The sequence below is a fragment of the Ammodytes marinus genome, assembly GCF_949987685.1.
Source record: "Ammodytes marinus genome assembly, chromosome: 6".
Taxonomy (NCBI): domain Eukaryota; kingdom Metazoa; phylum Chordata; class Actinopteri; order Uranoscopiformes; family Ammodytidae; genus Ammodytes; species Ammodytes marinus.
Genome location: NC_137235.1, coordinates 2,316,507 through 2,329,006, shown reverse-complemented (window position 1 = coordinate 2,329,006; position 12,500 = coordinate 2,316,507). Strand labels below are relative to the sequence as shown.

At 41.8% G+C, this 12,500-nt stretch overlaps 2 protein-coding genes across 2 annotated transcripts in view; both read right to left on the bottom strand.

Annotated features, from left to right (window-relative positions):
• LOC307252117 (arf-GAP with dual PH domain-containing protein 1) overlaps nt 1-4,154 on the bottom strand; it is a 24,479-nt gene extending 20,325 nt beyond the window's left edge. Inside the window, exons 1-2 of the mRNA XM_080029692.1 lie at nt 3,664-4,154; nt 1,616-1,746 (exon numbers count right to left, since the gene is read on the bottom strand). Of these exons, the coding sequence (XP_079885818.1) occupies nt 1,616-1,746; nt 3,664-3,751 (219 nt within the window). The 5' untranslated portion in view covers nt 3,752-4,154. The remainder of the gene's footprint in view (nt 1-1,615; nt 1,747-3,663) is intronic.
• A 1,241-nt stretch (nt 4,155-5,395) lies between these two features.
• Nucleotides 5,396-9,290, bottom strand: LOC307252112 (tripartite motif-containing protein 16-like). Its single transcript, XM_080029685.1, has 2 exons — nt 8,872-9,290; nt 5,396-7,706 (listed from the first exon to the last, which is right to left on the bottom strand). Exons 1-2 carry the CDS (start codon nt 9,131-9,133, stop codon nt 6,292-6,294), a joined length of 1,677 nt encoding a protein of 558 aa, XP_079885811.1. The 5' UTR covers nt 9,134-9,290; the 3' UTR covers nt 5,396-6,291.
• Between the last annotated feature and the right edge of the window lie 3,210 nt (nt 9,291-12,500).

Here is a 12,500-nt window from a genome sequence, read left to right as displayed (position 1 = left end):
ATGCCTCCTTTCCACTGATTCCACTTCCCACTTGTTCTGCTCTATTCTATTCTATTGTTCCTATTGCACTGAGGGTCGGAGATGAAGATTTTAATGTATGCCTCGCATGTATCAGAATTGACAAAAAAAAAAGTTGACTTTGACTTTTGGTAGGACCAGAAAAGTTTTTCTTAACTTCTTCCTATCCCTTTTGAACATGAACTATGTTATTTGAGTTATGTATGTGTTGCTTAGGATCCTGAGGACCCCATTTGTTTGTTTTTAATTTATTTCTTTCCTTTTTTACTGCTCAATCGTTTTATTTTTGTTTGTATTATTATTTATTTTTTAACCATGTTCAATAAAGACTTGTAAAAAAATTTAAAAAACTTTGACGGGTTGAAGTCCCGGTTTTGTAGGGTATAGGGCACAGTTTCAACCGGCAAAAGTTGGGAAGGGTTTAAAAATGTGCGTACTGTGCTGTGCCTATGTTTGTCATCCTTCTCGTTGGGGGTAACAAGTGGAGTTACCCAAGCTGCAGTGTATCATCTTGTGTTTAGAGAATAATGTCGGCGCAGCTCTTACATGTGAAGCTTTTCTTTCTTCCTTTTACTGAATTCCTTCCACTGCTATGATGTCACCATAGTTATGTAGATGCTATCCCTGCGTTCCAAATCACATACTTTTTCTCTTTACTACACTACATACTAAAGTACAGAAGAGCTTTAGGGCCAAAGGGGGGAGAAAAAAAATCAGATAAGGAAGATTTGTTTTTCATTATGTCGAGAAATGTCAAGAATAAAGATGAATACTCCAAAATGCTATTGGAGTTAGTGGGGCATTTATGTATTTTCAGCATACTACAATTGACCTGCATGTATTGGGACATCCTAAATCTTTTTCTGGCATACTAAATAGTAGGGAAGTATGGGGATTGGAATGCAGGGTATGTTGTCAATATCACATAGCTGCCACGGCTATTGCTGTCCGTTATAAACCTAGTAAGGGTACTCTCGGCAGTAGAAACACAAGCCAAATCTAGGAGTAACATTCCCTACCAAATCTAACCGCACCGCTCAAAGGATACTAGCCCTGCGTTCCAATACCCACACTTCCATACTGTTTAGTAAGCCAGAAAAAAATGTCCCAATACATGCACGTCAATTGTAGTATGCTGGAAATACATAAACGCCCCACTGACTCCAATAGCATTTTGGAGTATTCATCTTTATTCTTGACATTTCACATAATTAAAAAAAAATCTTCCTTATCTGATTTTTATATCCCTCCTGTGGCCCTAAAACTCTTCTGTACTTTAGTATGTAGTGTAGTAAAAATAAAACGTATGTGATTTGGAACTCAGGGTAAGCTTAAAGCTGGGGTGGAGGATTTGAGGAGAAAATGGCAGTTGGGATAGAGATTCGAATCCAAATACCTCAACCGCTCCCCTTGTTCTCTTTGGTCCCTCCCTGACACGCTCTACACCAACAAAGTGAATGGACAGTCCCAACAGCCAATAAGAATAGAGAATCGGAGCCTCGCTCTGATTGGTCAAAGTGTACAGCTCATGTTAACTTTGACCAATCAGAGATCACATACCCCAGCTTTAAGGTGCTGTATTGTATTGTATTCTCACCTGCACTTCGTGGTCCTCCCATCTGGACAGACAGAGGGACTTGACCTTGCTGACGTCGGAGATGTTGCGGTGGATGCCGGAGCAGGCCAGACACACGAACACACCCAGGGAGCAGGAGCCCCATGACGGGTCTGAAGAGAGGGGGACAGGGGGGGGCATGGAGGAGTGGTTTAAAGGCATACTATAGTGTGTGTATCCTAGTTACTACAGGTAATTCTGGGAAATGTTTGTTGACAATACATTTTTTGTCAAAGTCAGTGAATATCTCCTCACAATCTGCAGCCTAGGCTTTGTAAACCACACACACACACACACACACACACACACACACACACACACACACACACACACACACACACACACACACACACCTGTGCCCGGCCACAGGTAAAGCATTTTTGAATGGCCTTGTGTCTGAATTGTCCTATATAAATAAACCAGCCTTGCCCGTGTGTGTGTACTATGTGCAGTCAGTTAACCTTGCCTGGATAAATAAAGACTGTTAAGATAAAGAGGCCCAACCATAGATAGGGCCCAACTGGTTGTTAGCTTTTTGGCAATGCTAAGCTAAAGACACATATCGCCCCAGGACAACGATTCAGATATTTGTATTATGTTTATACAGAGGCACTGAAATGTAACATAAACTATACTGTGTGTCCATATGGGTCTGAACTGCAACAGAGCCAGAATGCAGTGTCTAAATATTTGGTCAACATTAAAGACCTACTTCACCGGTGGGAATATGAAGGTGTATTGAACTCGGAGATCGTGTGTAGTATAAATGTGCAAAAAAAAATTAAATCGGATCATCCTAGCCTGAGAAAAGGCAGAAAGAGTGTTTTATGGTCTCACTGTCTAACCCTACATGTTCCTTATTGTGACATCACAGTAAGGGTTAGGATTAACAGGACAGCTGGGCCAAGGGAAGACTAAGGGAAGACTGAGGGAAGAAAAACCTCATTCATTATATTATAATAGCGATTTTATAATGATAGAACGCCGGTTCCGTATGGGTGAAGTATTCCTGTAAGTTCAGAACAGAATGTGACTTTTACTCCTTGAAAATATCAAGTTAAGTTTTTCAGTATGCAAGTAGCCTGGTAAGTATTGAGTACAGGAAATCAGTTCATACCTAACAGGGCTGTAAATTATCCAAATAAAGTATGTTTTGTTCATTTATTACTTAAAATGGAAAGGAAAGCTGAAATGAATATGTTGGCTTGGAGATTGTACTTTACAGTTAAAAAAGTTTCAGTTTTTAGTAACTGAAACAACTGAACTAAAACATAACTAAAGTTGTTGTCACACGTAGTACAGTGCAATAATACTCCACGAAAATTAACTTTGAAAAAAAGTTGGGAAAAATTAAAGATATAGGATAGGATATATTGCATACAGTAAGTAATATCAGGCTCTTTTTTTTATTAATTGCCGTTGTAGAACTGTATAATTCCTATAATGCACGCTACAACTACTTACAATAAATTAATAATAGTTTCTGCTTGTGAGGACCTCGCCAGTTGCACTCAAAGCGCCAGTCTGAGGGTGTGTGCTGCTGCAGCCCTCCACTCGGCGTGTTAAGACTCGTTCACTCTCTCATTTTCTCTCAAGCCTCCACCACAGAAAAAACTAAAATATTTCACTTTTGCTGCTTCCTACTAGCGCTATTCAAAAAGATTAGACTTCTTTCCCGCACACACACACACACACACACACACACACACACACACACACACACACACACACACACACACACACACACACACACACACACACACACACACACAGAATGTCAGATTAACAAAAGTGTTTTAAAGATTAGACCGTAGGCTATAACCTTTGCCATATCAGCGCAGGCAGGTAAACACTCCACACCTCATACACGTCACGTAATATCTCAGACACACACACACACACACACACACACACACACACACACACACACACACACACACACACACACACACACATCCCACTCCACTACAGTTTGACTTCGTCGTTCATAACAACTTAAATGTACTAAATATTTTTTTTTCCCATCTTACCTGGCGCGCCGCAGTCAGCGCAGACCTCATTGCCCGGGCAGAGCTGGATCTCCCTTAGCTCTCTGGTCAATCTGTCATTTGAAGACATTTCACTGTTCAAGGGGAAAAAGTTATTCCTCCACTTCCAGAGAGAAGAGAGAGAGAGAGAGAGAGAGAGCGAGACGGCGGGGGGAGGGAGGCGGGGGTAAGGTGTGTCTTCCCCGGGCAAGTCTCTCCCACTCGAGTCGGTCGCTTCTAACGGGCTATCGAGTGGGGGCAAGTCCACACAGGTATGAAGCAGCCAACGTAGGCTATGCGTAAAGGTGTGTCTCCCTCCTCCGATTAAAATGGAAAAATCAAAACAAGGCCTACTTCATTAAGTTGTCAAGGAAACGTCCACAGGCCTACTTTGATGTATTTTAGAGCAGTCCAAAAAATATGTGTTACAGGTGGGACGCGAGCCAAAAATCTCAGCCACAGTCACAGGCATACACACACACACACACACACACACACACACACACACACACACACACACACACACACACACACACACACACACACACACACACACACACACACACACACACACACTAGGAAGTGAATTGCAGTGTTTGTTCAGGTTCAAACGTGCTTTTCCGCATTGCTTGACGACGTGAGGTCAGACGTAATGTGCTTTATGCAAATGATCTCAGTTTACCTGTTGTGAGGCGCACATGGAAGGGATAACACATTAAAAACTATCCCTGTGTTCCAAATCACATACTATTCCCTTTTACCATACTACATACTAAATCATGTTGGTTTCCATACTTCAAAATGCAATTGGATGTAATAGGGCATCCTGGTATTTTTTGCCATTCTTTATTTGACATGCATGTATTGGGACATCCTCTTTTTTCTACCATACTAAATAGTAGATATGATTGGAACACAACCTGTATTGAGACGAATATGAGAGGGCGTCGACATAGGCTATTCATGATCAGTGAAATATTAGATTTTGTTGCATATGTTAAATGTTTTTTAAACGTGAACTAAATGCGTACGTTGGGCCTCATATAGCGAAGTATAATTATATATGTGTGTGTGTGTGTGTGTGTGTGTGTGTGTGTGTGTGTGTGTAAACTGTTTATCAATTATTATTATTATTTTTTTTAAGATATTTTTGGCATTTTTATGCTTTATTGATAGTGTAGAGACAGAGTTGAAATGGGGCAGAGAGGGGAGTGACATGCAGAGAACGACCGCGGGCTGGAATCGAACCCGGGTCCGCTGCTGGCCGAGGCCCATGGGGGGGGAAGCCCTACCAACTGAGCTAAAGGCGCCCCCGTAAATTATCAATTCTCAATGGACAAAAGCCTTCATGCTATAGAGAAAAACAGTAAATGTAATTTATAAAATGCATCAGTCTGGATGTAGCCTACCAGTGACATGCGTCCTTGACAAACTGTAGCTCCATGTGTGGCCAACAGGTGGCAACATTTCACCAACTTTCTGCCTGTTGAACACTGGGTTGAGGTGTGTGTCTGTGTGTGTGAGAGAGAGTGTGAGTGTGTGTGTGTGTGAGTGTGTGTGTGTGTGTGTGTGTGTGTGTGTGTGTGTGTGTGTGTGTGTGTGTTTTACCCATTCTGTTTAACAATGCGACCAGCATCCTTTGCCTCTTGGTGGCTGTTGCCAAGGTGACCTACAGCTGTACGTGCATCTATTGTGATGCAGCCTATTATCAATAACAACCAAACAGGTACAGGTGTGAACTTCTCCAAAAATATATTTTATTGAATTAAAGGCTGTGAAATAAATACTTAGTTGAATTTAAAACATTACAAATCATTTATAAAGCACAAAACCACCATTACCAGGAAGTATCCAAGAGTTGCATAGTGGTATTCAGTCTGCCACAATATGCTCTTTAGCTTTCACATGTCAACAGCGTACTTTGTTGACTTTATCAAAATCGGTTTCTAATTTTCTCCACCAGCTTTGTATTGAGATTGATGGAACCACTTGTTCAATAATACAATCTTTATTGATTTATTGACAAGGTTAACAATCAGTTTGTCCAGAACAGGCTGTTGAATTATTTCATTCACAGATTCACTTCAATCTCAGTTATATAAATAGAAAATACAAAATTATTTCTCCATTGATTATGGTCAAAGTTCCTCGTTTTTACCTCAATTTGAACATTTAATCAATTAAACAAATAAATGTATTTAAATATTGATTTTTTGTATTTAAAAATATGCCTTAATCTTTTCAGAATCTTTACTATCTTCCAACTAAGTCCCCAGATAACACAGATAGGATGATTTTGTGGATCTGGTTAAACAGGGCCTTTAAATCTGGGGTATGTGATTTCTGATTGGTCAAAGTTAACATGAGCTGTACACTTTGACCAATCACAAGGAGGCTCCCATTCTCTGTTCTTATTGGCTGTTGGGACTGTTCATCCACTTTGGCACGACTTTGTTGGTGTAGAGCGTGTCAGGGAGGGACCATAGGGGAGGGACCAAAGAGAACAAGTGGAGAGGTTGAGGTATTTGGATTCAAATCTCTATCCCAACTGCCATTTTCTCCCCAAATCCTCCACCCCAGCTTTAAAGATGAAAACACAGAGTTTAACCCACTAACCCTTGAATAACTTGTCTATTTGAGTTTACAGAATTCCGCACTGTCATCACAACAATGAAGCCAAACTCCAGCATAGAGCGGTTGAGTGAATGTTGTCTGGACTCTGTGGAGGAGAGTCATGGTTTCAGAGACGCTGTAGAAGGACAGAACACCTGCACTGTGATCCAGGTACACTCCTATTCTGGAGGACAGAGGACCTGAGACGGGAGTTTGGACACTGTTGAACAAGAATTGAAAACCCCCTTGGTGACAACTTAACGCCCAGGATTTATCATTGAATCCAAATGCACAGTCATTCGACTCCCCTGCTCTGCTGATGGTCTTGTATGCGACTGCTACCCAAACTCCATTCCCTCTCCACTCCACCTCCCAGTAACGACGTCCAGTCAGACTCTCTTTACTCAGGACCTGCCAACGTCCAGTGAATCTGTCTGGATGACTAGGATAAGACTGTTCTTCCTCCATTACTGTGGCTTTTCTGTTCCCCTCAGATAATAACAGCTCTGTGTGTGCTGTGTTTGGATCCATTGTGAGTTCACATGAATATCTTAAGAAGTCAGCTCTGGTCTTGGGCTCTGTTTGTGGTTGTGACAGTAAAACATCCACTTGAGTCACCATCAGTGAGATGTTTGTCCATGTCTCTCTCAGGACGTCCTGCAGCTTCTCTCTGGCTTCTGACACAGCCGCTGTCACGTCCTCAAAGTATCTCAGAGGACGGATGTTGATGCTGGATGTAGATTCACTGAGTGCTGGCGGTGAGGTGTAGTCATGTAGAAACTGGTTGTGATCCTCTGTGTGTGACAGCGTCTTCAGTTCAGCGTCTCTCCTCTTCAGCTCAGTGATCTCCTGCTCCAGCTTCTCCTGAAGATCTCTGACTCGACTCACTTCAGTTTCCTGCTTTACTCTGACCTGCTGCTTCACATCAGAGCCGCTTTTCTGGATGAGACGGATCAGCTCGGCGAAGGTCTTCTCACTGTGCTCCACTGCTTTATCAGCAGAGCCATTGATAGCCTCCACCTCCTGTTGAAGAACCTTCACATCTTTCTCTCTGTCCTGGATTCTCACCTGGATGTTTTGTCGACTCACCTTGAGCTCTTTCTGCCTCTCAGTCCGTTCTGCTGCAGCTGACACTGTGTCGTGGCCTTTGTGTTTGTCCATTAAACACAGATAACAGATAGACTGCTGATCAGTGCGGCAGAAAATCTTCATCACCTCATCGTGACTGGAGCAGATGTTTTCCTGGAGATTCTTGGAGGGCTCCACCAGCTTGTGTTTTTTAAATATTTCATAATGATGCTGGAGATGTCTCTCACAGTATGAGGTCATACACACCAGACAGGACTTGAGGGCTTTCAGTTTTCTCCCAGTGCAGACGTCACAGGCCACATCTTCAGGTCCAGCATAGCAGTGATCAGAAGCAGCAGCAGCAGCTAGGGATATGGGGAGATGTTAAACTTTCATGTCAAGATTTTCCTTGCCAAACTATTTGCGATTGGGATATTATCACAATAATTAACAACACTTGCTTTTAACTTTGTGAATGGCACTTAAACATACTGGTAAACATATTGATGTTACAGTACATCTTGTTAAAGACCTACTTCACCGGTGGGAATATGAAGGTGTATTGAACACTGAGATCCTATGTAGTATAAATGTGCAAACATTTTTGAAATTGGTTCATCCTAGCCTGAGAAAAGGCAGACAGAGTGTTTTATGGTCTCACTGTCTAACCCAGTGGTTCTCAATTATTTTCTGTCATGCCCCCCCTAGGGGACAGACATTTTTTCGCGCCCCCCCCCTAAATTTAAATGCTATTGAGAACCTGCTAATATTTATTTATTTATCTGTACAAAACCAATGTATGAGTTTCTGGCACGAGCATTCTGCATACAATCACCTTATTATCAAATTAGATAACAAAAATTAGCTGAGATAACTTCTGCAGCAAAAAAATTCAAATTGCAGTTTATTAGCTCAATTTGTAACATTTAAACAAGACTGCTCAGTCTGTGTGAATCTCAGGACAGAGAAACAAGAGCAAATTAACTGAGGTTTGCATTTCATTCAAAAAAATGTTAAACTGTAAACATAGTTAAGGTGGTGTTTTTATTATTATTATAGGCCAATAGGCCTTCTGTGATGCGATAACCAATAATGAATTAATGTTATTATTAGTCTACTTGCTTGATTTATTTTTAAAGAGCCTACAGAGACACTTGGAGAAACATGTGGACATTTATTTATTGCAAATCGCGGCCTTTCGTGCGGATATGACCATACACAAGCACACATCGCGCTTGCTAGCACTTCAAATAAAAATGCTTTTTTTTGGTCAGTTGGATATCAAGGCAGACCGCACCCCTCCCCCCTGATAACTCATAGCGCCCCCCCCCCCCCCCCCAGGGGCCCGCGCCCCACCATTTGAGAAGCACTGGTCAAACCCTACATTTTACCATGTGGCCAAGGGAAGACTGGGGGGAGAACAATCAAATTCATTATATTATAATAGCAATTTTATAATGATAGAACGCCGGTTCCGTATGGGTGCAGTATTCCTTTTAGAAACAATATAATAACTGATTATTGTCTCACCTCGAGTAGCAGCTAGGAGTCCAGTCTTCTTCAGCTCCTCCACTAAAACTGCTAACATGGTGTTTTTCCCCAGGACAGGCCTCGGGCTGAAGGTCTGCCTACACTGAGGGCAGCTGTAGATTTCCTTTTCATCCCAGAAGTCTTTGATACAGTCCATGCAGTAGCTGTGTCCACAGGGAAGAGCAACCGGATCCTTCAGTAGATCCAGACATATCGAACAAGAGAAAGTTTCACGGTCCAGCTGAGATCCTTTCTGCGCCATTTAAACTCTGTCTGTCTGTCTGTCTGTCTGTCTATCTGTCTATCTATCTATCTATCTATCTATCTATATATCTATCTATCTATCTATCTATCCAGCTGAGATCCTTTCTGCGCCATTTCAACTCTGTGTGTCAGCTACTGTCTGAGTTTCTTTTCACTAGAAACTAAACTAGTTTGGACTCTGATCTGAACTACATGTGACGTGTGTGTGTGTGTGTGTGTGTGTGTGTGTGTGTGTGTGTGTGTGTGTGTGTGTGTGTGTGTGTGTGTGTGTGTGTGTGTGTACAGTGAATGAGGCCTGCCATTTCCGCACCTTGGTTACGCCCATCTTCACACAGTAGATCTAAAGGGGAGGGATTCAGAGTGGAGCTGACTGTGTTTCAGAGCAGGTAGAAGAGGGAGGGTATTTAGAGCTTTGCTGCATTCCAGGAAGCGGAGCGGCTTTATGACAGAGATACTGTGTGTGTGTGTTTGTTTGTGTGTGTGTGTAACACTTGTTCACGACAGAGATCAGTTCTCATTTAAACACTGGTCACTTCAGCTTTCAGGAGAAAAACTCTTCTAAGAATCTGCCATTCTCTTCAGAAAAATACAATTTTACAAAATATTTACCCTCTATAAAATATCTGTTAAGCCAATTTTCTTAAAGGACATACAGCTTCATTTAAAGTCTATTTAATAGCCGCTTTTCCACCAAAACTACCAGAAATGTATAGTACCAGGAACTCCTCTTCAAGGAGCTAAAAGGTTCATCTGCCTGATTGTTATTATGCAAATCAGGTCGATGATGTATGGAACACAGTAAAAGTAACTACACTGCACGTCATTGTATGATACATTTAATAAATGTTGAGATTTGACAGAAATCAGTGTGCCTAATTGTATAAAAACATATACAGTATATTTGCCCATACACTCGTGGGAGGTTTCATTGTGAAAGACACACACATTGTTGAAACTAGAGTTTGCTGGTATTACGTCAGACCACAGGTGAAAGTCACCAAACCGGTTCTGGAGCGGGTACGTGTGTGGCCAGAGGAGGCTGCTGCTGCCGCTGCTGCACTGCGGGACTGTTTTGATACAACTGACTGGGAGATGTTTAAACAGGCAGCCACCTACCACCACATCCACACAGACATTTAGGAGTACTCTGACACTGTCACCTCCTACAGTATGCGATGCATTGCTGATGTTTAGTTAGTTTAGTTTTAGTTCCAGGGACTACAGGTGGAAAATTGCCGTTTGCTAAAACCTGGTACAATGCATCTCTCCTTGCTCTAAACAAGGTTACTGTTTCTTTTGTACATTGTCCCTGTTCAAATAAAGTTACATTAAATGAAGTTTTTCGATCACATAGATTCACTACATTAGATACAAACACAAGTTAAAAACACAAAAAAACGAAAAAACAAAAACGATTGTCATCACAATGTATACATTTACATTTCTTATCAATCAAATGCATTACTGATGTAACTCTCACCAGAACCATCACCACGCGGGCTAACCAGAAGCCATGGCTGACAGGAGAGGTTTGTCGCTGGGCTACTGAGGGCTACTGAGGCTGCTCCCAATCTCTGGAACAGTTTTCCCCTGAGTCTGAGAACTTCCCAGTCTATTGACCAGTTTAAAACATTATTTAAGACTAACTTTTTTTGCTTTGGCTTTAAACACATTTTTTATTTATTTTTGCTGTGTATCTTAGGCCTATACGTTGTTTTGTATTGTATTTGTGTACAGCACTCTGGTTAACTGATGTTGTTTTTTAAATGTGCTATATAAATAAGGCCTGAGAACAGCGAGGGCCAACCTGTCCAGTGGCACAGTCGGGCGACTGTGGCTCAGTTGGTAGAGCGGGTCGGCCGATGATCAAAGGGTTGGAGGTTCGATCCCCGCCCTGCCACCTGTGTCATAGTTGTTGTGTCCTTGGGCAAGACACTTCACCCACCTTGCCTCGTGTGAATATCGATAGTTAGCCTGCTGCTATCGGTGTGTGAATGGTAACGTGTAAATGGGAACAGGTCTCCCTTGCAAAAGAGTCTTCGGACTCAATGGGATTTACCTGTAGAAATAAAGTTTAAAAAAAAAAAAAATCAGGAAAGCCAAACTCAGCTACACCAACAAAATATCCGAACACGTCAAGGACATTCATTCTCTGTCTCTTTTGTAATTGTATCAGAAGACACACTCCATGACTTTTTCCATGGCATCGAATCGGCTATCAAATGAAGCAAATAGTCACAAAGAAAGCGAAGAAGGATATGCTGTAGTTGCACACAGACAGTTAGAGAGAGGGCGAGACATCAGGAAAGCGCCTACATAATAACCGGACACTTCAAAGACAGCAGAGAAGCGCGGATGTTGTGTTAAAAGTTTTGTGAATATGACAGCAATCTGAAAACACTACATTTGTCATTTTGGCCACACACTTTCACTTTAGACCCGTGTTTTAGTTTCAACAGTTTGAAAAAATGTCAATTATGATTGGAGAATGGATGCCTTCAAGTACAACAGAAACGTAGTAAATATAAAACTCATCACTTTGGATTCACCATGCGTCCTTGACAGTCTGCAGCTTGTTGTAGCTCCACGTGTGGCCAGCAGGTGGCAAGATTTCACCACTACTGGGTTGAGGTGTGTGTGTGTGTGTGTGTGTGTGTGTCTGTGTGTGTGTGTGTGTGTGTGTGTGTGTGTGTGTGTGTGTGTGTGTGTGTCTGTGTGTGAGTGAGTGAGTGAGTGAGTGAGGGAGGGAGGGAGGGAGGGAGGGAAGGAGTGAGTGAGTGAGTATTTGTGAGAGTCTGTGTGACTGTTTGTGTGTGTGTGTGTGTGTGTGTGTGTGTGAGTGTATGTGTGACTGTGTGTGTGTGTGTGTGTGTGTGTGTGTTTTAGAGAGATGATTAGTGAGCACCTTATCCCTGCTACTCAATGCAGATGTGATGTGTATTAGCACCAGTCAAGTAATTTATACCTCCGTCGTAAAAGTTAAACATGCAAACTAATTCATTTGTTTTCATAGTATCCCACATTATACATGGAATGGCACTTTTTGAGGGAAACAAACCCGGATTGTTCTATTATCTGGAGCTCGTCAATGGCCCTTCAATCAAAGAAGTAATGGTCAAATATAATACATTTAAATGCCTTCCCTTTTATGGCAAACAAATGTGTGTAGTTTTAGAAGTAAACTACACAAAAAATGGCAAGAAAGTCATCACTCATCAATCACTTTCGGATACTGTATGAATTACCAGCAAGCTACTTCTACTTTAATTACATGTAGTTAAAGCTGTGGTGGAGAATTTGGGGAGTAAATAGCAGTTGCGATAGAGATTTGAATCCAAATACCTCAACCGCTCCACTTGTTCTCT

Excerpts from the sequence above, each read along its gene's own strand:
- LOC307252112 (XM_080029685.1), bottom strand. The coding sequence starts at position 9,133 with ATGGCGCAGAAAGGATCTCAGCTGGACCGTGAAACTTTCTCTTGTTCG. Across the intron at positions 7,707-8,871 it reads ACTCCTAGCTGCTACTCGAG|CTGCTGCTGCTGCTTCTGAT; the intron begins GTGAGACAATAA and ends CCATATCCCTAG.